General features: G+C 45.2%; 1 protein-coding gene across 1 annotated transcript in view; it reads right to left on the reverse strand.

Moving 5' to 3' along the window:
- U2af50 (U2 small nuclear riboprotein auxiliary factor 50) overlaps positions 1 to 25717 on the reverse strand; it is a 65659-nt gene that overhangs the window by 21419 nt on the left and 18523 nt on the right. The window contains exons 3-6 of the mRNA XM_065429749.2: positions 22131 to 22264; positions 19647 to 19894; positions 7406 to 7522; positions 1197 to 1335 (exon numbers count right to left, since the gene is read on the reverse strand). Of these exons, the coding sequence (XP_065285821.2) occupies positions 1197 to 1335; positions 7406 to 7522; positions 19647 to 19894; positions 22131 to 22264 (638 nt within the window). The remainder of the gene's footprint in view (positions 1 to 1196; positions 1336 to 7405; positions 7523 to 19646; positions 19895 to 22130; positions 22265 to 25717) is intronic.

Below are 25717 nucleotides of genomic sequence, written 5' to 3' on the forward strand. Positions count from 1 at the left end.
TTCCGCATCTTGCAGATTCGGAATCCGGGCTTGCGGTAATGGCACAACAGCATGGAACTGGTTGGGCTTCCAGCAAACCGAGACACATTGTGTTGTTTTCCTATTGCGTGGGAAACCTGCTGGAATATGATGCTGCCAGAGTGAAATATGACGCTCGCTTCCCAGTGGCACATTTGGGTTGTCGCCTTTCAGAAAGCGTGCAGTAAACTTCGAACACCGCGATGCCACATGCACTGTGAAACAGACCAGTGAAGATGCTTATCGTAATAGGGTTGGTGGTGACAGCTGCAAATGTGAGGTGTGACAATCTGTAATGAGTTTTATTGGTACCCAAAAAATTATATCGAATGCACGCAGGTGTGGCAAGGGCGTGCAAGGACTGCAGGGAAGCTGCCGTGGTAGGTGCCTACACCTCTAGATTGCGTGTGCCTCGCACCTGTTACTGTTCACATGCGATCTAGCAGTGGGAAAACATATCATACAACCACAGTTTAGCGATGTTATGAATGTTGGTGCCGAAAGGTTACGTTCTGAGCGAACATATTAAAAAGTAAAAAAGAAGTGTAACTATATCAGGGCATTTTGTATTTTCAAATGTGAATGTTAATGCCAGAAAATCATACGAAATGGGATCATATCAACGAGGTTCGAGTGTATGTACTTTGAAATTTGCTGCCAGTTGTACTGTTATATAGTAAACAGCATTTAGCTTTTGCTTAACTAGAATTGAAAAGCTTTCAGACAAAGGATGTTTCCTGCAGTGACCCTCCCAAATGCAAGTTGCAAAGGTAATATACTTTAGATGAGTTGTTCCTTTTCAAACATTGCACATAACAAGACAGCGATGTCCTGGGCCAAAAACTGTGCACTAAGAACAATGTTCCACAGTTAATAAAGCTTCCTGTGTTCCTTGCGTAGAACTTGGTTTATTTGGGCACAGAAAGCAAATACACATCTGAAAATGCATTAGCGGAGTAATACACTGATCCTAGTCTTTGTTACTAACTCTTCAGATGGCAGGAAGGCTACTCAAAAGGTTTGGCTTCAGAATGGAGGGCAACCTGACATTTCTCTCTCATACTGATTTTAAAAAAGGCTACTACATTTACGGAAAGAAAAAAAAAGGGGGGGGGGGAGGAGAGGGTGTTGATGATTGAGAAAATGGATAATGAAGGCTTGGAGGAAAGAGGACTTACCTGGGACGGCCACCGAGGGGGTCTCAGACATGCCTGGCATCGGCTGGTAATCATGGGGCCGTCTGATCTTCAAGCTCTGGCCCTTGAAGTTGATGCCATCGAATGCCATAGCCTGGGTTGTCTCATCAATTGATCGAAACTGGATGGAGTGAAACATAGAAAAATGTTAGGTGGGCGATATCATGCAACACTTGCAAATGCGCACCGTAAGGAACAGTGAATGACGTGCATGACACTGTGCCCATAACAAATATTATGGCACAGTTTAAGAATTTATTCGGTTATCACAGAAACATCTATGTGTTTATCATTCTGTCAGAGCACTCACACTTGTCACTACAAGCACACAAACTCACAAGAAATGAAAAGATCACTGTTGATGCACACAGTGCTCTCATAAGAACAGGACAGGCAGGCATCTCTAAGTGCATTATGCCTGCCTGTCAAAGTGCGAACTTGTAAATTCATAAAAATCCTGCAGGCATGACACTAGGGAAAGGGTTAGCAAGGGGTTAGCAAGGGGTTAGCAAGCATTTCTCAACCATTTGAGGGTCTATTTTTCTCGCCATATGCGACTGCCCAGGGTCTATTTTTTCTATTGCAGATTTCAATTTTTCTTAGGGACTTATTTCGAAAAAAATTTACCATAATTTTTCTAGGGTGACCGCAAAGTGAGAAAAAAGTATTTTGCATTGGTATGTATGCACTCTTCATTCATGAATAATCGAATTGCGTAGGTGCGCACACTCAAGAAAACTGTTTGGTTGTGTGCCCGTCAAAGAAGCAAACCGTGTGAAAAACTTCCGCTAATCTTCATCTTATCACCAACCAGCGAGGGCAATTAGTTTTCGCGAATCCCCCCCCTCGCCCCAAAAAGAAGAAGAAGAAAAGAAACGGAAACGCATGCACGGTGGAATCCTTCCTATGCGCACCCATATGAGCTACTAAACGAGCGAGAAACAAGCGGTCGCCCTTTGAACAATTGGTAATGAGAGAGCCATCAGTTTTGCAAGCGCAAGAAGCTGAAACCGCTCGTGAAACCGCTGAAGCCGCCTGCCCGCACAAATGCTGCGAGCGGTAGTATATAGACGTGCAGGAGCAAGCTAGCACTAAAACAAAACATGCAATGAAAACCGAAAGAGGGAGGCGCATGAAAAAATTCTCTATTCCTACATAGTGGCAGCACATGAAAGAAAAAAAAAAAGTTAGGAAATAGGCACGCTTTTTAAACGTATAGACTGCGGCGTAAATATACGGCATCGACCATTTTGGACTTGTTCGTGGCATCGTATATTTACGTCATTGACCCTCAAAGGGTTAAGGAGTCTCTGAAATGGTTCTGTCTTCCACTGTGACACTGGGCATCTCTCAAGAAATGCTTTCTCACAAGAATTTACTGTCAGCAGGCCATATGAAACAGGTATGAGTGGTTACACATTGCCCTCCTCTCAAGCCACGGTGTATTCCCCCAACATTTACGCATGTGGCCATCGCAATGTGCTGTCTCCTTTATGCAGCGACGAAAGTGCTGTCTACTTTCGGTTGATTTGAACTTAGTGTGTTCCCGCTTCTCCTTCCTATGCAGTTTTTCTCATAAAGCCTGGGCTACATGGAGCGAACTTTCAAGATGAACTTCAGGCAATGGTTATTGGCTTGCGCCACATAAAGTGAAAAGAGACGACAACCACCATGGGAGTTCGCCGCATTGCTGTGAGCGTACATGCAATGTACAGTCGCAGCGGAAAAAGATTAGTACAAGTAACCGGTGGCCGAAGCAGTAAAATAACGACATGGGTTGCTGTTCCTGAGCACACCTACAGCAAGAGTGCAAGGCACATTCCATTCTACAAAGCAGGGGTGGCTGGCAGAAACCGAACCATCTTAGAGCCTGCATTTTGAAAGCTATCATGTGCCTCACTTTTCGGCCAAGCTCTGCGCCAGTGAGGCGCATAGATAGATTGGTGCAAAACCTGCAGGCACCTTCAAAGTGACATTAAAATGAAGAGCACTGCAAATAGTTATACACATGTCGACAAGTCAAAAGTCCCTTTTATATGCCCTATTTTGACATAGACTGCCGCTAATTTTGTCTGCTGTAGCCAATAGTTCGTTGTGGCGCCGTCCTTTAAAAGTGAACTTTGTTGCATTAAAAAAAAATAGGTAAAATAAACTAAGACTGAACTATGGTCGGTTAAATCCAAAAGTGTTGTACGCGGGTCCATTGCAACGAGCGTGAACTGTACTGCAATATTTCGCAATTCCCTTCGTGTTTGATATATCCGGGAGTGACTGTATTATCAATGCAACCAATTCAGCTAACGGACCTGACTATACGAGAATATTGGCTATGACAAATTTTTGGCCCGATTTTGTCTAGCTGGTGCAAATACAACATAGCTTGCTGCGGCGATGCATGCATGCGGCAGTATGCTGCACGCAACTATTTCCGGCCACTTAGGAAACTTGTAATGCTCTTTTTCTTAAGAAATGAGTACATGAGTGGCAAGCTTTCTGCACCTAACAACTAGCCGGCAGAGAGTTCTCAAGATATGCCTATATTTGTGGCATCCAGACTGCAAGGCACGTGATGCGATCGAGTCTCGCACGCAATGCAGCAGAGGCCAGGCACGAGCTCAGAGTTTAACTTGCCTTGTACCATGGCTCTCATTCATGCTAGAGATCTGACCGTGGTTATCGCTTGTCACCAAAGATAAATTTAAGGGGAGACATGGCTTTGAAAATCAACTTCCTTATTTCTTCATGGATATTGATGAAAACTGGCACAAATGTTTAGAATGTCTCTCTGATGCTTCCACAAAAGTTTCAGAGCGATATCTTGAGAACGTTTTATTGAATTTTACTGAGCAGAATTTTTCTCCCTCTAACTTTCTGGAGAGCCGGGGAACTTATAAAACATGGTAGAAGGCTTGTTAAGTATTGACTGCACAGCTAAATGCGTGCTGAAGGTAGTGACATTCTTGCTTTTCTTTTTTCGTAACACAAATTTTATGGAGTGTCAATTTTTATGTAACCTTCGCTTCAAGCACACTTTCGGGGTAGACGAATAGCCATATCGTAAACTTACAAAGAGTCAAGATAAGAAAGTGAGGATGTCACGACCTGCACTGTAGCCCAAGGAACGTGGAAAAAAGAAAAAGGAGTAAAAATATGTTGAATGGTAACAAAGAAATTAGCTACAGAAACTGAGCAGAAAGGGCGGGGGGAAACAGTTTCGAGAAAAGGGCTCTCAAGAGTTTCAAATTTTTTTCAGTTCGCTAAAAGGCACCAAATTTGTAGTCTTTGGGGTGTTTTGTAATCTGGGGCTTCTTGTATATGTGGCCTCTGGTCAGATGTGCTTTCCCCCCCATCCCTTTTCTTCTTATGTGGCATTCCTTGCTGCTGCTGCTCTACAAAGAGCATGGTGCCTTGGTTTCACACCAAGTGACGTGCAGAACTCTGTGTGGGCATAAATATAACTCCAGTGTTGTACCTGCAGCCTGCCTGATTGATAGCAGTCTCTAGTACAATCAGTGAGGCTTTTTTTTTCTTCTTTTGGTAGAATTGACCACGTTACTTAATGAAGGCTCCGAGCGTCAGCAGCCTTCCAAGTCATCTTTACTTGACAATGGCTGTAGAACTTAGGATCAGAGAGCCAGTGATAGATATGCAGCTGCTAGGTGCTTTCCAGGATTGTACTTCTGTATGAGGCCTCGATCACTTCTGCAGCCAGATGTCTGTGCCAGCCCAAGGAGCCTAGTGAACAGAGCTCATGATGGCGTTCTCTTTAAGAAGGGGCGGTATGATAGATTTTGTTACAAGCTATTGTGACACTATCATAATAGAGTGAACGCGCAATATGCTTGGTTGCGGGTCCGAGATGCCAATGCACGAAATGCCTAGCCCCAGATACAAGGAGCCGATGCTTGATGTGCTTAGCCGTGCATTCCGAGGTGCCGATGCGCAAAATGCCTAGTCGCGAGCTCGAGGAGTCGACGCAAAAAATTTCTAGCCATACGCTCGAGGAGACGACGCTCCATGCGCTTATTCTCGCAGTCGGAGGCGCCAATGCACAAAATGCTTAGCTGAGGGTCCGAGAAGCCCGCGCGCGATGTGCATGACTGCTGAGTCGGAGACTCCCTATGCGTGAAATGCTTAGCCGCGGGTCCGAGGATTGTGTGCGCAACGTACTTGGTCCCGAATTCCGAAACACCGAGTGCTGAAAGGCTTAGCCGCATGTCCGAGGATTCCTCGCGCGAATCTTGGTTGCAAAGTCCAGATCGCAGATGTTCGAAATGCTTAGCTGTGGGTCTGAGACGTCCACAGATGTAGGGATCGGCCATGCTACTGCAACGTTTACGTACCGCCCATTTTGACATGTCGAAATTACAGCGAGTCGAGACGTCTAGATTCACGAGGTGCAAAGAGCTGAGCAGACGATGCGAGCGCCGGACCAATGGCAAACCGCGCTGGAGTCATGTGGCGGGCACGGCCAATTGCAGACTCCAGCACGACCTTCAATCATTTGCTTTTTGTGCGCTTGTTTCTGTATGGAGGAGATAACTGAAGCGTCAAATTTGAAGATGGAGGCATGCGCTTTCCAACGAAACCAAGATGGCGGTGCTCGGTCGCGCCGTTCCAGAGCTTGAAAAGCGCTGCTCTTTCTTGATTTCCCCGAGATTTTTTGTCCCCTTGGCTGACAAAACAAATTCTTTAGAGCACTTCTACGTGGTTTACAGTGTTGATATTTGGGAATCGGATAGAAAAAGAGTTATAGAAACTGAAAATGTGATTTTCAAAAAAAAAAAAGGGGGGGGGGGGCATTTTACGCGATGCAAAAGCCACGTCTCTTCTTAAGATGTTGGTTTATATTATTGGCCACTGCATTTAGCAAAAAACAAACTATAGCCATTGTTTGTATGATCGGTGGAGGCAGTGATGTTCTCGGGCTGGACGATCCGAATGTCAATGCTGGCTAGCCGGCTTGTTGACATTGTGCTGGTCGCTGTGCTGATGTAATACATATGCTCTAGTACGAGGAAACAATTTGTCAGCAACCAGCGTCCGGAAAACCGCAGACAGGAAGGCGCCATGCTGCGTGCTTGTATTCGATTACCACACAAACCCATTCATCTATAGTTATTTATTTTCATTTCGATATTTTTACCATTTTTGCGATCCCTTATGGCTTACCCAAGGTACGCGCTAAGTTTTGCCCTTTCACAAACTATCATGAACCCTTTTTTGCAGGATTACCACGGTCCGTTGTAACAAGTGTCCACAGTAATAAATAATGCACCTTACACAGAGCACCTAAACCTGTCTCTTCCGAAATTGAATTGAAGAATGGCCTACCTGACTAGGTCAGTATATTTGTACACGATCGTCAAAATCATTTTAAGGTCCCCTTTAATAACTTGCCTTGAGCACATGTCTTGTGAGGGATACATACACACTTTATCAAGAATGATTTACCTTTAGATGCAGCACACAAGCAATAGCAAACATTCAACAGCTAAATCTCACAAGCAACAAATTGTTTTTAGATCATAGCGACATTTTTGTGTAAGTTGCTTGAAGCAGGTATCCCTTTAACATCTTTTCACCACCAAAAGATTTCCCACAGAAGGTTTGGAAACCAACAAGCAAAATTTTATTGCGAACATAATTTGTTTTTCCGTAAAACTTGACAAAACATTAGTAAAACTGGCAAATCACTTCTGCCGAAGCCTGCATGGTGGAAGAAGGTTCACGAAACTGTTGCACGAAACTGTAGCACGAAACTGCTAAGAACACCCATACTAGTTTTTGAGAAAGAAAGCTTCGCAGTGGAAGAAAAATTCGTTTTGGTGAAGGGATCCAACCCTGGACCAAGCTTTACCAGTGCAGTTGCTATGCCATTAGATGGCACAGAGACTGAATACCACAGTGTCTATGTTGTAGTTGTAAAGCAAGTCACACAATGAACTGCTAAGTGATGAGTGGCACTCATTGAATCATTTTCCCCAAAGACTTCATATTTCAAAAGTTAGAGTGAGGGCCTTGCACAAGTAAATATGGCAAGTTAACATGCATGAGTTTATTTGCTTTTGGTGAAGCAGTTTAGATGGCCCAGCCTGTCCACAGCATGCAGTGGTCTGTCCGCGCGCAGCCACAGTGCACGGATGAGATCACAAAGAAGATTGTCAAATATGTTAATCACAAGTGCTTACCTCTAAAAATGCAAAGTTCTTGTCCAGGTTGATCTGGCAAGCTAGCACTGGATTGCCTGGTGCTTGGGAGAAGCCACAGGCATGCATCTGGGCGTTGAAGTAGTCCATCATTTCCTCCTGCAGTGAGACGTCGGGACAATGTGAATGTACACTCAACGTTCAGCCCTCATTACTGTGAAAGAAACAATCCATACAGTAGTGAGAAAAAACAATCATTTATGCACAGTCAAACCTAACTGAAACTCCATGCTTCCATAGAAGACCATCCATGCATTATGTTTACTGTATGTATAGCAAAGCTGTCTCATATTCGGTGGGCAATTTGGCAGAATCTGCAAATACGAATCGCATCCACAAGCAGCAAGCAAAATGCATTGCTACACTACTTGCAGGATTAGCAGACCAAGTCAGAGAGCACAGTGCTGCTACAAGAAGCATCTCTAAATTCCTGTTCAGTGCTTTTCCTTTTTTTTGCTGGGCCCCGAACAATGAGAACTTTTGAAAGTCTTGCATACAGAGTTCAACTTGATACCTCTGCTTATTGTTGGTCTGTGCCCGAGTGATAACTACAAAGTTTATCCCGTTTGTCCAATCTTTCTACTTCCAACATGAATGGATAATGACTAGCCCATTGTTACAGGAACATTAAGGAAAAACATCAAACCAATCTAAAAGGTTAAAGTTTGCCATGGTTGTTTTATGACAAGTGATGACATAGCTGCAGAGAAAATTTCTCCAAGTCAAATCACGCAACGACAAACGACGCTCACTGCATTGAAAATATCAGAGGTCATGCTTTTGCCGACACTACTGCATGCTTTTGGCAAGAGTGAAACACCTGCACAAAATGTGGCAACATAGTTGTGTGAAAAAGGAAAATGTACAAGTTTTTGAATAGGGAAATTGAATACCATGTGCTAAACTGCGGTATTCTGTCATGCAAATGTTCAACATAAATTGACATTTTTTAAAATTATCAGTGCTGGACAATAATTTACTGATAGCACATGCGCTGGTTTCCTGAACAGCCATTTAACCTTTCAGCGCAGGTCTTGATGCAGTGTTCAACATGCCACATATGGCCTTAATTGTAACTGAAATAGTAGTTAAGCAATATAGCAGAGCTGGCTTTTTTGTGCATCAATGAGGCAATCAGGCTAAAAATGACCAGACTATTTTCATTCATTTTTATTAAAATGGCTTTCCCTGCGACTATATCGCATTATTAACCCTTTGAGGGTCGAATTATTTTGAAGAAAACTTTCCCAGGTGGTCAGATTACTTTATTGCGGATCTTGAATGTACAAGATGTATAAAGTCGTGAATAACTAGTAAAAAAAAAAATTAGGAACAGAATTTTGGTGTCGGCATCACTTAGAACTGCAAAATGTTCAATAGTATTTCTGAGTGTGGTACTCCTTGAAACACAAGTCTCCGCACAGCCGCAGAGAGCGAGAATACCTCATGAGCGGCGGTGATAAATGAGCTAAGAGCAGTGCCAATCAAGATAGAAATCAACTTCCGCCGCCCCTGCGATAGCGTGCCGACAAAGATAAACATCACGTTTCGCGCGCCTCCGTTGCGGCGGAACCGAAACCGTGAAAGCGCGTTGCCGGTGAGAGCGAGAATACCTCGTGAGCGGCAGTTATAACAGGGTGTCTACCAAGTTGACATTTCCAAATTCCCTGAGTTTTCCAGGTTTTCCCTGAGCACCTTTGCGAAATTCCCTGAATGAGCCAGAACTTTGTTTTATGTCAAGACAGGCTGACACCACGTTGCCCGATGTTGTCACTCTCTAGTAAGCATGCTGAAACAAAAAATTACTTAATCCAGTTTGACTAGTAAGGAGTAATATCTATTTTATTTAAAAAGAAAACAGAAGGAAGGTGTTAGTAAAATGCACAGCGAAAGAAATGGTAAAGCCCATTCCAAATTGAGTCGAACATTTTCAAATACGAATGAAAAGGAGATGCATACATAAGTAAATATTTTTTAACATCAGCTATTTCTATCAACTGATAGCAAGCTCATCTGTATGAGGTCCTGAACTTTGTCACAACTAAGGTTCTCTCTCAGCAGCTGGGAAGTCAACCTCAACTGTCCTGACATACTCTCAGCCCGTACACAACATCTCAGTGTTGGGTTTCACTGCTTAAACAATTTATTTTAGTTTGGATGAGGGACACCTGTGTCTCAGCGTCAGCCAACACTTAGTTTTTTTAGCTCAAGCTCCTTCAAAAAGGCGGTGGCACCCTTCCTTTCCCGTTAATTCCTCAGTGCATCAGTCCTTTCTGTTCTCATCCTCCTTCTACCACGCTTTCACCACATGGATCATCTGAAGCATCCTCTTGGTCAGTTGTACAGTCAACATTTGATTTTTCGGACTTCCGAGGGGCCGCAAAAAAAAAATTGAAAAAAAAAACCGGACAGTCTGAAAAACATTAATGCGTGTCTTTAACTGCCTTTAAGGGCTAAAATTACCACAGGCACGTCTGAAAAAGCTCTGAAGGCCTGCCAGTACGCTTATTAGGCATATCAGGGCTTGTACTGTGACAGGAGACGGGGTGTACGCATGTGTAATTAAGGAATACATACTGTGTCCCCTGACAATTGCCCCCTTCCCACGCTTGTTATGCTTCACCGCCTAACAATAGTGTACTGAGGCGAAGCTAACTTTCGGAGACTGGCATTACGCAACGCGCTGTGCTCTGCGAGCTTCAAAGCCAATCGCGAGGATTACAAAGGCGGAGTCGGTGCCATTGGTGATAGCGGCGAATTTTTTCAATGAAAAACACGGCACCGCACGGCAAGAAGCTTAATAGCGAACATAGAAACAGCTAGGCCTAACGTTGCCGCGGTGGTGGTTACGGCTGCCAGCGGATGTGCTTGCGAGAGTGCCGGTTCGAGGCGGCGAGATAATCAAAATAGCGGCGATGGCGGCTTTGATTAATGCCATTTCAGACCTGCAGTCAGGGCAATATACATTGACTATATGGAGTACGTGGTGGTGCCGCAAAACCGTGCAAATTATCGGGCATGTCCGAAAAATCGGGCGTCTAGAAAATCGGTCGTTAACTACTCTGGCAATACATCGTGCCGATGACACGGCGTCAATGACGATTCGTTGCGATTCCTCTGTTGCTGGAACCAGCATTAACACGACTTTCGTTCCCTTTCAATAAAGGTACAGCTAATTTTCCCTGATAGAAGCACAAATTCCCTGAGTTTTCCCTGAGTTTTTCCAGACTGTTCAAATTCCCTGAGAATTCCCGGTTTTCCCGGTTTTCCCGGTTGGTAGACACCCTGTACAAACAAGCTAAGAGCAGCGCCAATCAAGATAGAAATCAACTTCCACCGCATCTGCAAGAGAGTGCCGACAAAGAGAAAAATGTCGTTTCGCGTGCCTCCGTTGTGATCACGCGGCGAAACCGAAACCGCAAAAGGGGTGTTGCCGCAGTCTGCGCGACGCGCTGAAGCTAGAAGTCAGTTCTGTTTATCTCCCCAAGAAGGTAGCGTAAATTTCAAACACTTCTTGTAAGCCCTATGAGGTGGCAGCACCTCCCAGTGAGCGTGCATCGTCATTATGGCGTGAAATTTCAAACGGAGGGTCGAAACCGTACCCGTACGGCAAAGACTTTGCGGGACAGAAAACCGCCGCCGTACATGTACGGCTAAAACCATCAAAGGGTTAAGCTGCTTCTACAATTTAGAATATAAACATGTAAAAGCTGACGACATCACAAACATGAAATCTGCTTTTCCAATGACGCAGGGTTGCAAAAAGGTCCCCACTCTTATGCAAATTTTAAGTCAGCAGCTGAGGTCGGTCTACTCCAAGATATTTTTTAAAGTTCTATTGCCAATACATATGCTAAATAATCTGCAATTAGACGTTATCTGAAGCTTCTTTTAAATCCAACATCCTGCTTGAGTGAGACTGTGCCACGCTAGTACTGGGAATACCGAACTGCAACACAAATGGCATAATCAAGAAGACAATACAGCGGCACATGGAGGAAAAAAAAACTGAGGAGAAAGTCACGTAGCATTTGTGGCCATGCTGTTGGGGCACAATGGCAGTGTTGTTATGGTGGTGTGTGCTAGTGTGTGTGTGCTGCTCCGTAAATCTTGTACTATGGTAAAGGCGTCATATGTGTAAGTTTGCGCTAGTCTCTGCATTTTATGTGAATCAGGTTATCTAGACCCTGCTTTCCCGCCTGTTGTTGCGAGCAGATCGAATCGTTCTTTGACCTAGAGCAACGAAATTTGGCAGCCACACTCAGAAGTGTCTGAAATAAACAAATATGCAGTTTCATTATGATACCTTAACTAGTTTTCAAGTTACAAAATGTTACATGTGTTCCGCTTGTGGAAAACCTGGCACTGTAACGAAACATGCCAGGGAGCTACCTGTAGTCTTAATCTTTGCCCAAAAGAGCACTACAGGGTACAGTAGTTCCAAAAATCATTTAACTGCTTTATTTTTTTTTACACACAACATCATGTTCACTTTTACTAATTGTACTAGAACTTGTCATTCACAAATTAGCATGCAGAAAAAAAAACTTAGCCCTCAGCAACATATTAAAGACTGCCCTACCCTCAAGCACACTTCAGGGAATACATAAAAACAAACAGGATCAAAATTGGTCCAGGCATACCAATGCTACCCTTTCCACAGACAACGCAAAATTCCTAAAACACACTTTTGAGAAAACGTCTCTCAAAGTTCTCAGAGCAGTTCACATCTTACAAAATGCACCAGGATTGTAGTTTTTGCTGTGTTTGCTTACAGGTGACTTCTTGGGTCTCTGCCCTTTGATTCGCACAGTTCGAGGTGCCGACATGCGAAGTACCTAGCCGTGCAGTTCTAGGTGCCGATGCGCGAAATGCCTAGTCGCGGGCTCGAGGAGTCGACACTTGATGTGCTCAGTTGCGCAGTTCGAGGTGCTGATGCGCGAAATGCATAGACGTGGGCTCGAGGAGTCGACGCTCGATGTACGTAGTTGCGCAGTCAGAGGTGCCGATGCACAAATTGCTTAGGCGAGGGTCCAAGATGTCTACGTGCGATGTGCTTGATCGCTGAGTTGGAGACTCCTATGCGCGAAATGCTTAGCGGTGGGTTCGAGGATTGCGTGCGCGATGTGCTTGGTCACGAATTCCGAAACACCAAAGGCTGAAAGGCTTAGTGTGTGTCCGGATGCCGCGTGTGAATCTCGGTCGCGAAGTTCGCGTCGCTGATGCTCAGTATGCTTAGCCGCGGGTCTGAGACGTCCACAAACGTAGGGATTGGCCACGTGACTGCCATGTCTGCGCAGTGGCCGTTTTGACACATCGAGATCACGACGAGTGGAGACTTCCAGTCCAGACTTGCGAGGTGCGAAGAGCCAAGCAGACGACGCGAGTGCCCGAGCAATGGCGAACCGCACTGGAGTCACGTGGCGGGTGTAGCCGATCGCAAACTCCGGCACGACCTTCAATCTTTTGCTTTGTGTAAGTTTGTTTCTGTATGGAGGAGGTAGCTGAAGCGGCAAATTTGAAGAGTGAGAAATGCGCTGTCCAACGAGACCAAGATGGCGGCGCTCGGTTCCGCCATTCTGGAGATATTGTGGCTTGAAAAATGCCTTTTTCCTTATTTTTGCGAAATATTTCGCCACCTTGGCTGATAAAACAAATTTTTCAAAGCACTTCTACGTGGTTTACAGTGATGATATTTTGGAATCAGATAGAAAAATAGTAATAGAAATTGAAAACGTGATCATCAAAAATCAGACTTCTTGGCCATTTTTCATTATGCGAAAGCTGCGTCCCCCCTTAACTGCTTCCTGGACGCTCTGATCGCGTGTAACAAGCCACGGCTCTCGGCGTTAAAGGATGGCACTGCTATAACAACTACAAAGAGGTGTCACTGGTGGCAAGCGATATGCGAGTACCGCCAAGGCATACCTTTAAAAGGGGCCTTTTAAAAATTGCGAGAATGTTGCCGTGGCAGCCTATCAGCTGGAGAAATTTAGAAGAAACCCTGAGGTAGGATTGCCACAAGCATTTCGACACATCTCACTGGCTTGCACAAGAAAACCCAACGTCCCTCAGCCTTGCATGCTTTACGCGAAGCTTGCCGACATCCTTCTCCAAGGCATCCAGGTGCTCCACGTAGTTCCAGAGTGACTTAGTTTCCAAATCTACAGCCGTGCACATTCTTTTCCTCGGCAATGTTGTGCACAGCTAATGATCAGCGGGCGGATCAGCCATCTTCCGTTTCGGCAGCGAGAAACCACGTGCCCAGGAACGATTTCGACACAAACAATGAAGACTATTGCGAGTGATTAAGCTGTTTGCAGAACTGAGCTGAATGAGGAGCCAGCGATCAACATGCGAGCAACCTGCGAGCAGTGCAGTTGGCGCGATCCATTCGTGCCTGGGAGGGTGGGGCAGTGTAGAGCTGTGGGGGCAGCCTATTCGTGTTTGGAGGGAGGAAAGGGTGACGGGAGAGAGGCACAGGGAAATGGCAAGAAATTGAGTGCGTGATGGCTGTTGGAGCAGCAGCTTATCGTGCAGCAGCTCGAATTTCTCGTTTTCATTTTTCCTTTTCAAAAATTTCGCATTTCACTACTATTGAGCTCGGACACCCAGCAACCAAACTTCATCGTTATAACCGATAATGCGGCAGTGGGGCATTGTAACAAGCGGGTTATTTCAAAATATAAAACATACAAAAGTTGACGGTGCAGCAGCTTCTCATTGATATAACCAATATATTGTTAAAAGTGGTATTGTTATAAGTGGGTTCGACTGTAATGCGAAGCGTTGCGCGAATCACTGTGCATGATGCATGAGATGCAGATGCACACCGAACCGGTACGGCTTTGGAGGCCCAAGACAAGTTTTGTTGTTTGCTTATTGCGCAGTGTTCAAAGACCGCGACGGGAAACCAAAACGAAATCGCGCTGCTGGGCGATGCCGGATGCTGCTGAAATTAAATGTGACACTCACATCGTGCCACCTGCGGCAGGGAACCGCGATGCGTTTTGATTATCGCCTACTAAAAGCGTGCAGTGTGCTACTAACGGAGCTATGCCTCGCGCTGTAAAACAGATAGGTGAAAATGCTTCACCTATCTTCACCTATGGCGGTGATAGCTGTGAATACGATGTGCGACGATTCATTCAGGAGGCGAATTGCTGGTACCGGAATAAAAAACAGAGCGCTGTTACGTCTCAACACCAAAGGCATTAAGGGGGGAGGCTACACTTGAAATACTACTTCTTTATTTGTGGACAGAGCTGAGCGAAATTTTCACACTTTGTGTATTTTGATATGCAGATTCTAAAAGTATAATTAATTTTACCATAGGATAAGTAGTTTCTGATATACTCTAAAAGCATCGTATAAGCTGGGTCCTTTGTTTGGAGGAAAATTAGCATCTAAACAGAAAACTCTAACATAGTAATTTGAGTATGGAGACTATCTAGAATGTTCAGGAAGTGTCATAAGGTATTAATCAATGTTCTAGGCTAATCTGAGCAAGAGTTAGAGCTCATCAAAGTTGTGAGAAAAAAGTGCCATCTTGGCATGTCAAGCATGTGACCCATTTCAAAAACTTTTTGAGAAGAGTACTGCTTTGAAAAGGTGCATGTTGCTTACTGCATACATTTCTCTTTCTGGCAAAAAAAAAAAAAAAGCTGATAGCTGAAATAGGACAGAAGCTATTTTACCTGCAAAATTGTAAGTCTATCAGAAGTGCTTTGAGAAATCAAGGAAAAACATTCTGCGACACCTTTATTGAGAACATCCCATTAAAATCTCAAGAAAATTCACCAAGGGCATAAACTGGATGCATCCTATCTTTATGGTGCTTTTTGGCCAGCTTCCTTGCGCTCAAAGAGGCTTCTCGCTTCTTGCTGGAGTTAGCACTTCGATGGCCGCCTTTTCTCCTTTGCTCACAGAGATGCAGTGCCAGGAATATTCATGTGTAGCTGCTGTAGAATTGCAGTGGACGCAAGCAGGTTCCCAGTGTTGAAGCGTAGGACAGCTTCCCTAATAGCAACTTGCACGGTAAAGAGAGATGCATGCTGTTCCTTTGAGACACTCCAAATCACTGAGTGAAGGCTCTCATTCGAATTCTGTGTCTTGCCTCGCTGGCATCTCTGGAGCAGGGTTTTTTCAGATAGCTGCGTATATACAAGCAGCATTGCTTCTGCCACATGTTCTGGCAAATTGTAGTGGTGCCTAGGATCAGGCTCTCCCTTTGCTCGCACAGCATTGTGACGACAGAACATTGTCAGAACATTGCTAAGAGCCCGTACTCCTTGGCGGGGTCTTTGAAAGCATTACCATTTTCTAGCCACACCCGGCACACAGCACGAGTCCAAGGAACTCTTGTACGACGGATAAATCCATGATTGCAAGTTCAGTTCCGCTGTCGTTGACGTCCTCTCTCGTGTTGACACCCAGCAGCTTGAGCTTTCGTTCCATTGCAGACTGTGACGCCAGGCACGTTTTCCGGTGATCGGTGCATGTTCGCTACTTTCTTCAGTCGTGAAGGAAACGGTGCCTGCACGATCTGTGCCAACACGCATGGCGTGGGCGGACGAAGTGTTGACGCTAGATGTGCCGGTTTGCAGCTCGGAACTCAATCCGGTAGAATGTCCAGGCAGACCAGCAACCGGCAACTCCGTGAGTATGACAGGCCTAGGAGTACTGGCTCTTAGCAATGTTCTGTCATCACAATGCCGCGCGAGCAAACGGAGAGCCGCTTTCCGTCGCACATTCCACAGCCACTTGACGCATAGTAGCCTTGTGACAACTATCTTTTCCAGCCATCTGGGCAGCGAAATGAACACCTTATCAAACGTTGTCGCGAAGCAAGCAGCTGAACAAACGTAGACAACATAGACAGCGGCACGATGAAACCAGAGATAAACAAATGTGGCGACACGCGAGAGCGGCCGAGCGTGCGCCAAAGAGCGCCAGACCAATAGGAGCGAGGCACACGGGGTGGGGGGGTGGGGGGTGCACTTTGGCCAATCGGCGGCGTGGACGCATCCTTCAGAAAAGACGCGATAGCGTCGGTTTCTCTTCACCGATGGCATCTTGAACTAGCGCAAAATGCGCACAAAGGAAACAGCTTCAAAACAAGCGCAAGATGGCGACAGCGCGAAGTTTGAACATTTTTGACCAAATTTTTCTGCTTTTGCGTTCACCCTGGCCTCTTTAAGCATGATTTTTTATTACTTTCCAATTGAATTTAGCTTCTAGGTTTCGCGGAGGGATTCTTGAATCTACAAACGTAGCGAAAATGCACTTTTCCGAAAATCGACTTTTTTGAAATTTTTTGCCGTTTCAAGACCCGCATCCCCTCTTAACTGGACTACCAATCCGTAAGCACCTATCTAGACGTCAACGCAGCATGGACACACTGTTGTAGGGTCCCACGAAAGGCCCTCACCCCGCTCTTTACCTGTCAGCCTGAGCAAAGTATGAAAAGGAGGGGAAAAACAATGATTTGGCAGTCACAGTTAGATGTTTAACACAAGTCAAATCACCATCCATCCATCAGTGCCTATACAGAGGTCAACGCCGCATGGACACCCATCTCTGGACGGGTCCCACAAAAGGCCCTCACCCGCCCTTTACCTGTAAGCCTGAGCGAAGGATGAAAAGGAGGGGAATGACGTCGACGACCTGAGAGGCGCAAATTGCTTTCTTGCCACTTATTCCAAACCAGTCTCTTCAGAGGCGGAGTTACTGCGAGCATGGGCGTGGTATCACAACGGAGTTGACGATGGCATCAAAAGCGGAGACTTTTTGAGAGTGAGGACAGAGGGTCCTGATGTGAACTTGGACTTTTAACTTGCTCCTCCATGGAGTGGGCTTCTGTACTCGAGCCGTGTAACCAAGCTAAATAAACCCTTTTTCCTTCATTTTCTATAACATGACGTAGTAGTCGATGGGCTTGGTGGATTCCATGTCCTAACGTCAGCATAGCTGCAACAGTGCACGCCGGCGTTTTCACGTGATTCAGGTGAGCGAGTATGGCGGGTAAGCTGATGCAGCATGCTGCTATATACTGTTCTCGATTGCGCACACCTCGCCCATTTTCTTGTTTTCACAGGGGACCCTATAACGTAAAACTATTCTAATCTGTTTTCATTCCAATCTCCTGACCTTAAATTTACGTAACCACCGATGTAAGCATCAGGCAGTAACCCGTAGTGTTGTTTGAAAAGTCCAATCAAATGTGCTCCTAGTTTATAGGAGGTGACTTTTTTTGCTTTCAAAGTGAATAACGTTGCCTACTTTAAGCAGATTTTCTTATCACATTGGCTGACAAGAGGCGAGGAGCTCGAGTGGAGATGGGGCTGAGCCAGCACAGTGAATGGAGACAACCAGATAAAGAGGGTGGTGCTAGTGTCTGCGATTGATCCGCTTCCCCTTAATCACGGTGGCTAGCCAAAATCACGGCGGCGTGCAATGGAACCTTAAAAATGTCATCAAAGCGAATCGTCAGTAGAGGAGAGGTGGCAGAGCAATGTCGTATACGTGCTGAAAGGTCTTAATGTTATACTGCCACAGAAAAATGTTTATTATACGCAAATAAATCCATGCTACCCCACCGCTCCGAGTAGCTAGTGCGAGAGCAATCGGTGGACAGCCATCTTTTATTCCTTTTGGAATGGGGCAGTCTCCGGCTATCCAGAAATAACTTCCTTTTCATTCAACATATTAATGCTTCTTTAACGTGTACATGTGACTTTGATGTGGTGAGCTTGCGCGGTTTTGTGACGTCGCATGACAGAAAGGCAGAATGGGCGTACCCTGAAAACATTTGGTCAATGGCAGAGTATCATGGCAAAATAGGCGTCGAATCAGAAATAATCATTTTTCTTTCGTTCGGTCTAGCCATGCATAATCACTGTGCACACATATCAGATACCCCGGGGTGTTTTCACAGTTTTTATGTCACGTGAGAGACAGGCGCAGGGGAGGTGGCCCGAAAATATTTTGACCAAAGGGGCAGGCGCGGTCGACCAAAGGGAATAGTGCGGCCGCGGCCGAAGTAGAGGCGCCACATGCCGCGAAGATGTCATGGCCGCGTCACAGTAACGCCTCCCTAACAGGGGAAGGCTAACCGTTCTGCAGGCGTTCACAACAAAGTTTCGTCACTCACTCACCAATCATGAAGGACCGATTGCAGAATTGGAATGGCAAAGTTTGGAATAGCTTTACTATAAGTTATAGCGCTTGGGATCTGGCAGCCAGAACACGTATACTATCAGAGTCTGCAGCATGGAACGGCGGTGCGTTTGGGCTATCACCAATTAAAAGCATGCAGTGTGCTTCAACAGCACACTGCATGTGAAACAGATGGGCAAAGATGCTTATCGCAAATGGTTAACGGCGATAGCTCTGAATGCGGCATGCGAAGACCCAGAGGTAATTTGCTGTGAGAACGCACCGGCGTTCTCACATGATGAGCCTTGCGCATTTTCTTGTGTGCATGGGACCCAGTGGCTGCAAAACGTATCATACGATTGCAGTTTGGCGATGTACGGAACATTTGTGCCAAAAAATTGTGTTTTCCGGGAAACGAACCGGCAAAGGATAAGTGTGCCTCTATTGGGTCATTTTTTGTGTTCTTGATCGCGAATGTTGGCGCTGAGAAATCATGTGATGGAATAATATCAATGAGGTTCTACTGCACGCCTTGATGAATAATTACAGCAAGAAAAAATTTAGCTTTTCATGTGTGAGTGGCTTCCAAACAGTATCAATTAGCAAAAAAAAAACCTGGTGCTAGAGCTAACTGAAAACATGGAGGTTAAGTCAGCAGACCATTTATATTGACTTGCGTCCACTGTCTACCGACTGAGATGTCCGCCGCTTTGGAGGACTCGGAGCCCAAATCAAGAATGTTGGTAATATCGCCTGCTTTAGGACGAAGTTGAACTGAGTCAGCAGGAGCTTCACTGACTGCCTATTACTGGCACTTTCTTTGTGCAAATTCCAGCCACTACATGCAGCACCCAATGCTGGCAATTTTTTCTTATTCTGTTCTCATTTCTGCAGTGCCATTGAAAATTCAAACTAGACACAGGGAACAGCTCAGATTGTCACTCTCAACTCACCCTCGTTGCGCGTCCATGGTACCAGGTGTGCAAGAAGTGTGGACATGCTTAGTTTGTCTACTGGACGTAAGGGAAGAGCACACTACTGTGACAAACAATGAGAGAGCACTTGCCTCAGAGCAGCCAAAAGGTATATTTCCCACGTAGAGACGCCGTGCTTGACGAGTGATGGTGCCGCCCACAATAGGCACAGCAGCTGGTGGTTGGATGATTGCCTGTGCAACAGGGCCTGCGCCCCCTCCTCCTCCTATTCCTCCTCCTCCTCCTCCAAGGCCTCCTCCGCCTATGGTCGTGGTAGTCCCGCCCACTGTGGCTATGGCGCCCGTAGCTGCCAGCATAGTGGCCGGAATCTGACCAGACGCTGCAAGGCAAGCATGCAGTTAAGCATTCTGCTGTGCAGTTGTGCAGCACACAATAGAGCATTTTTCTCAACCTCTGCACCAGTTTCAACGAGCAGTATGGTTGTAACCACAATTTATTTCCAAGGAGTATAGAAGACAATAACTTTAACATTCTATAAATTGACGGTAGGCAGCATCTGTTGCCTTCATTATGAGAAATTTTATTAAGGAGTGCTAGCAGGTTCAGTTCTTTTTAACGTGAATTTGCTAATTACACCTACGCCTACTCGCTAAATCAGGGGGAAGTTAGCTTTTCCCACAAAATGGCCATTGCCTAAAAATGAATAGCTTCAGGTCACTGAAAACAGCACTATAGCTCTGGATAAACATTTCAACATACAGAAGACTCCATGCGAGAAACTTCATGTGAACTCTCCAATACATTAACATTTCAGAAGCCATTGGTCAGTTTGTCACTGATTCAGGCTAGTGCTGTGAAGCTAGGCTGAATTTTTTGAAAGAACAGGTCTCCATCGTCTTTTCATGTCAGGTCACTCTCAAAAGGGCCCTTAAACACTTCAAGCCACAGTTTTCCGGCCGCGGATTTTGTAGATTGAACGGTTGGAGAGATAAATGTAACGAGAATGGCAGTGATAGGTGTACACAGTCCAAAGTTATTCAGCCGAGAAATGTGAAAATACAAGAAAAAATGCATGCCCTCAACTCCAATTTCGCATGCTCTTCTGTCCCATTTCTCTCAGCCACTGACCTAAACACCTCATTGCCAATGGTAAGAGCCCGAAATGCTTATGTAGCGGAAGTTCGCACTGCATGGTTGCCTACATGTTCTATGTTCCAGGACTCCAGTGTGCTGATGATGCTGTTACCATGGTAAAAAAGTATGTACGCGTATTCTAGCACATTTCATGTTTCCCACAAGTACTGGTCGAGAAAACCTACTACTGTGCAGAACCGCGAACAAAAAGGGTGCGAAAACACAATGATGCATCTAGGTGAGAAATCTGCCCCATGCAAACAAGGCAGTGAGGCGACAAGGCTGCTCATAAGCATACACAAGCAAGAAGAGAAGTTTTTGTGTTCAGAAACCAGAGGTATGCTGCCATAGCAAAGGGGTAAGGACAGCCAGCGCGCTGTGTTTTGTAGTTGTAGTGATTTTTTTCAACAGTTTCTGCTTGTGTTAAATAAAAAGTACAGCAGACAAAAATAAAATAAAAACTTAATTTATCATATTTTTGCCAGAGTGCAGTGGTTATCTGCAAATTTGTTTTTAAACAATCACGGAGGAGTGAGTGGTGATGTCAATGATGCTTTTGGCGAGCGCCACTGGGCAATGTTGCGGTCAGCAGCGATGTAATGATTTGTCTGCGTGATTAAAATATTAAATATTTCCATTTTGGTGCTTTAACCTATGCTAAAAGCATCTCTAACTGTCAGCATACGCAACCTGGAACAGAAAGACCGTGGCTTGAAAACCTGCAATGCACCCGGAAAAGCTTATTGAATGGCACCAATGGCATGGCCTTGATGCGAAGATTTTTTGTACTTCGTAGACAGGATGTGATGAACGAGAGTGCTGTACGATGGTTGATAAGAAATGTAATGTGCAGCTTACGTTCGCACGATATTGAGAGTACTGTGAAAAAAGCTATGACATTATCTTTTAGAACCATATTAAGTATCACAGAGCCACAGGCGACGTGCTGCAACCACGAGAATGATGCATCTTATTTTGAGCACTTCGGAGCGCTAACAGCTACCTTGTGGGAGCTGTAATTATATACTTGACACCACGGCCTCAGAGATTAGACCACGTGACAGCCAATCGCAGAGGCCATCCTAAAGCCATCAACAAGCTGGGCAGGCTTGGCAACCGTGGCACGCCGGCTTACACCAAAGCACTGCTGCTGTTAGGCAACGCCATATCACATAAAGGGAGAGTGAAATGTGCACCTTAAGCCGTGGCAATTTGAGTGGGGAGTTACTCACATTTTACTTGTATCTTGAATTTTCCTAACTCCTTTCGTTGTGTTCTACGACATGCCGAGAACAAATCTAGCGCAAATATGGTGACACGAATATGGTGCTGCAGGGCCCCTTTAAGGCCGTGTACTACAGGCCTTTTCCTTTTCTGGGAAGTGTCAAGCTGGATATAGGCAAGACCTGGCTGGAAACATCACCTGCCTACCTTGCATGGCCTTGTACTCAAGGGGAGTGATGTGCTCATCACCTGCCTACCTTGCATGGCCTTGTACTGAAGGGGAGTGATGTGCTCAAAGCCAGGAGGCGGCACATCCCAGTAAATAGAGGGCTTCCTTCTGCGAGACTTTTTTGCTCCTCCGGCGGCACCTCTGTCTCGGCTACGACTTCGGCTGCAAGTGAACACGAAAGCAATGTCATGGCTTGTAACATGACGCAGTATACTTTAAGATGCATGGCTTCAATAAGACAAGGGCCCTGTATAGGCATAATGTAACATTCCATTCACTCAATTTTCGTGCTGTTTTATGACACACCCTTCACAATCATACAATCCTGATAACTTAGGTGATAATGACAAAAGGAACTGTTTTGCTACCACAAACCTGTCTATATTACTGCACTGCAACTGAATATAATAGTCTGACAAGACAAACTAAATTCAAATAAATAGGTTTAACATACCAAAGCAATACACAAGCTATGAGTGGCGCCATAGCGGAGGATTCCACTCTTAATTTCAACCACTTGCGGTTATTTAGCTCATACACAAATCTAGGTACACAAGCATTCTTTTTCGTTTCGCTGCCACCATAATAAAGTCTATTACAGTTGGGAATTGAAGCTGGAACCTCGCGCTCAGGAGCAGGACACCATAGTCACTGAGCCTATGATGATGATGATTACAGTTGCCGACCGATTTTTCGGACTCCAAAAATTCGGACATGCCCGATTATTCGGTCAGCTTCGCGGCACCGCCATTCTCCCCATAGACCATAATGTATAACAACTGCCGAAAGTTCGGACACCTTGCAACCTCTCGTCTGATTTTTCGGACACTCCTTGAGCCAACTCGGTCGAGAGCACCATGCACCGACTCTGACCGGTGCATGGTTCGACTTGCTGAACGCCATTTTTGTTTTGAACGGAGCTTCCTTGCTGCCCCACGAAGTGGCGCTACTGGAAATCCCCGCTCATCATCATCGTTTCTGCCTGGTTAGAGTGGCTCTGCAGCAGTTCCGGTTTCAGCTTAGTAAACCACGTCAAGACAATCCAGCAGCTGATTTGTTTTTTCGCGCAAGATGCTGCGAGCAGGCCGCGTTTTTCGTTTGTGCGACTGGTGTCGGCACGGTGGTGTTTGCTTTGTGTGCTGTGTCGAGGTTTCGGTGATCCAACGCGGCATACGTAAACATCGCGTCAAGGGTCTTATGGCGCCGACAGTGCCCGCGCAGACTGCGCTGGGGAATGCCGGCAAGCGGGTGCCGGGAGGCCTAAGACATGTCGCCTTCCGATGTGCTCCCTACTGACGCGGAAAATGTTCTGCCGAGACCTGCGCAGTGGTTGCAATGCAATTCTGGACACCGTCTCATTTGACAGTTTCACAGGTGCTGACACTGCTGCACTGACATGCGCAGACCTCGACAACGGTGAGATCATTTGTCAGGTTTCAGCTGCACTGCTGGACAATGACTTTGAGTCGGAAGATGACGTACCATGTGCTACGCTGCCGTCGCATGCGGAACGTGTACAAGCAGTGACTGTGCTTTCAGCCTGTACGACCCTCTCCGAGATTCAGGCTTATCTGATTGCGCGTAAACAGAACAGCGTGCAACGGCGCATTCACGATTTCTTCCAAGCCTACTGCCGAGCCCGAAAAGTGCGTGGAAATAAAGGATTTCATTTTTTTTTCTTAATCTGCTTTTTCGGACACCTGTTTATTCGGACATTTTCGCAGTCCCCGTGAGGTCCGAATAAACGGTCGGCGACTGTAGTGCGTTTTATTGGCGAAAGGGCCCAATGTGGCCAAAAGAGCACGAAGTTGATAATAAGGGTTTGTCAATGGTACATGAACTGTGAATTATGAGTAGTGGATGAAACACGGCTGAAAAGAGACCTAAAAACATTAACTGAAAAGTCCATAAAATATATATATATATTAAAACTATGACAATGAAAAATGATGTGTGCTATGTACAAACTATATATCATGAAGAGGTTACATACTAAAATATGTCACTGTATGTAGCACTATTGCCTGAACAGCGTCCCTAAGCACAAGTGCCTGGAGATGTGTGCCATACAAGACGTTACTATCGCAGCAGCAGCCTCTGTGCTGTGAATCACATGGACTTATAAATAGTTTAACATCAAATAAATAATTTAATACTGATTGTTCTTCAAGAAATGGTTGCGGTTCAAGAAACAATGCAAGATGAAGGGGAATGTGCCATTGGTACGCCAGATGAAAGTGCTTTTGTCGTTCTGCTTCTGTTTCCCAACACTCCAGCAAAAGGTGCAGTACGTCAGCCTCTCGTCACATCTACCACAGAGGGGAGGTTCAGCGCTAGTCAAAAGGTATGAATGGGTACCATATGTGTGCCCTATTCTGAGGCGACTTTGTTAATGTTGGCCAATTCCATAAAAGTAGCTTACTCACATGGAGCTTATTCAATGTTTCCACATCCCACAAGTGTTGACAATACTTCAGTTTTTTGCACAGAAATGGCTTCAAGAATGGCTTTGACTGAAGCTCTAGAAAGTGCTTTTGTATGTGCACATCTGAAGCATATTTTGTTACATCAGTAACTGATGCGTCACATTCAACGATTTACCGCTGCCACAGCAATAACAGCTTCACTGGAGCCATTGGAGGATATTCAAAGACTGGAAAGCCCATTTCCTCACTAAGGTTCCTTAAACACAGTGAAAATGGCTCTCTCACTGCAGGTCAGTTGTGAAAGAGGTTGGCACAAGTAATATCATTTACAGTTGAATAGGAGGAGTGCTCATTGCTTGAGTGTATTTTCAGATAATATAAGAATTTGAAGTACCTCCTCTGCTGATGGAGTGACCACTCATTCGATTCTGTGCAGAGATATTCTATTGGGTTTGTCCTGAATGCTCCAGATGGATGCGTAGATGGATACCAGATGGATACGTAGATAGTAAACAGGGCTCAGCATCTTTGGGGTGCTGGACTGGCAGGCTAATACACTATGGCCCCATAGTCTAAGCGTGTGCATATCAGGCTTTTATAGAGACTCACGGGGCACTTTCTGTCACTGCCCCATGTGAATGACAAAATTTTAAGAGTATTTGATCTTGGCATTTTTGGCATTTGATCTTCAGGTATTTTATGTGTGGAATGAAGCTTCGTTTAGAAGCTTCAAACTTAGAAACAGCCATGACTGAAGTAAGAAACAATAACATTGAGAAGGGTAAAGAAGGTGTATTGAAATGCCTGTCAAACACAAAAAGTGATAACCAATGCACACACACAAAAAAAGAGCGATGTAGTAAAAATAAGTCAAATATGTTAAGCATCAGTACTCACAAAGTTTGTTAGTATGTTTCGAAACTTGGTAGGGTTACGTTCGATTACTACATGGTCAGGTAAACTATTCCATTCTGCAATAGCTACCGACAAGAAAGAGCTGTTGAAGGATTCAGTAGAGCCGTGAAGACGTTGAAGACTGAGTTTGTTTGAGAGACGGCGTGAAGTACGGTTGGGTGGCAAAAGAAGCGTGTCTCGTAAATGTGGGAAATTGTAATACAGCTTTTGAAAGAGGCATAAGCGTGAGATTTTTCAGCGATGTGCTAATGATTGGATTTGGAGGGATGGTTTA

Source organism: Dermacentor albipictus, chromosome 1 (genome assembly GCF_038994185.2).
Source record: "Dermacentor albipictus isolate Rhodes 1998 colony chromosome 1, USDA_Dalb.pri_finalv2, whole genome shotgun sequence".
Lineage (NCBI taxonomy): Eukaryota > Metazoa > Arthropoda > Arachnida > Ixodida > Ixodidae > Dermacentor > Dermacentor albipictus.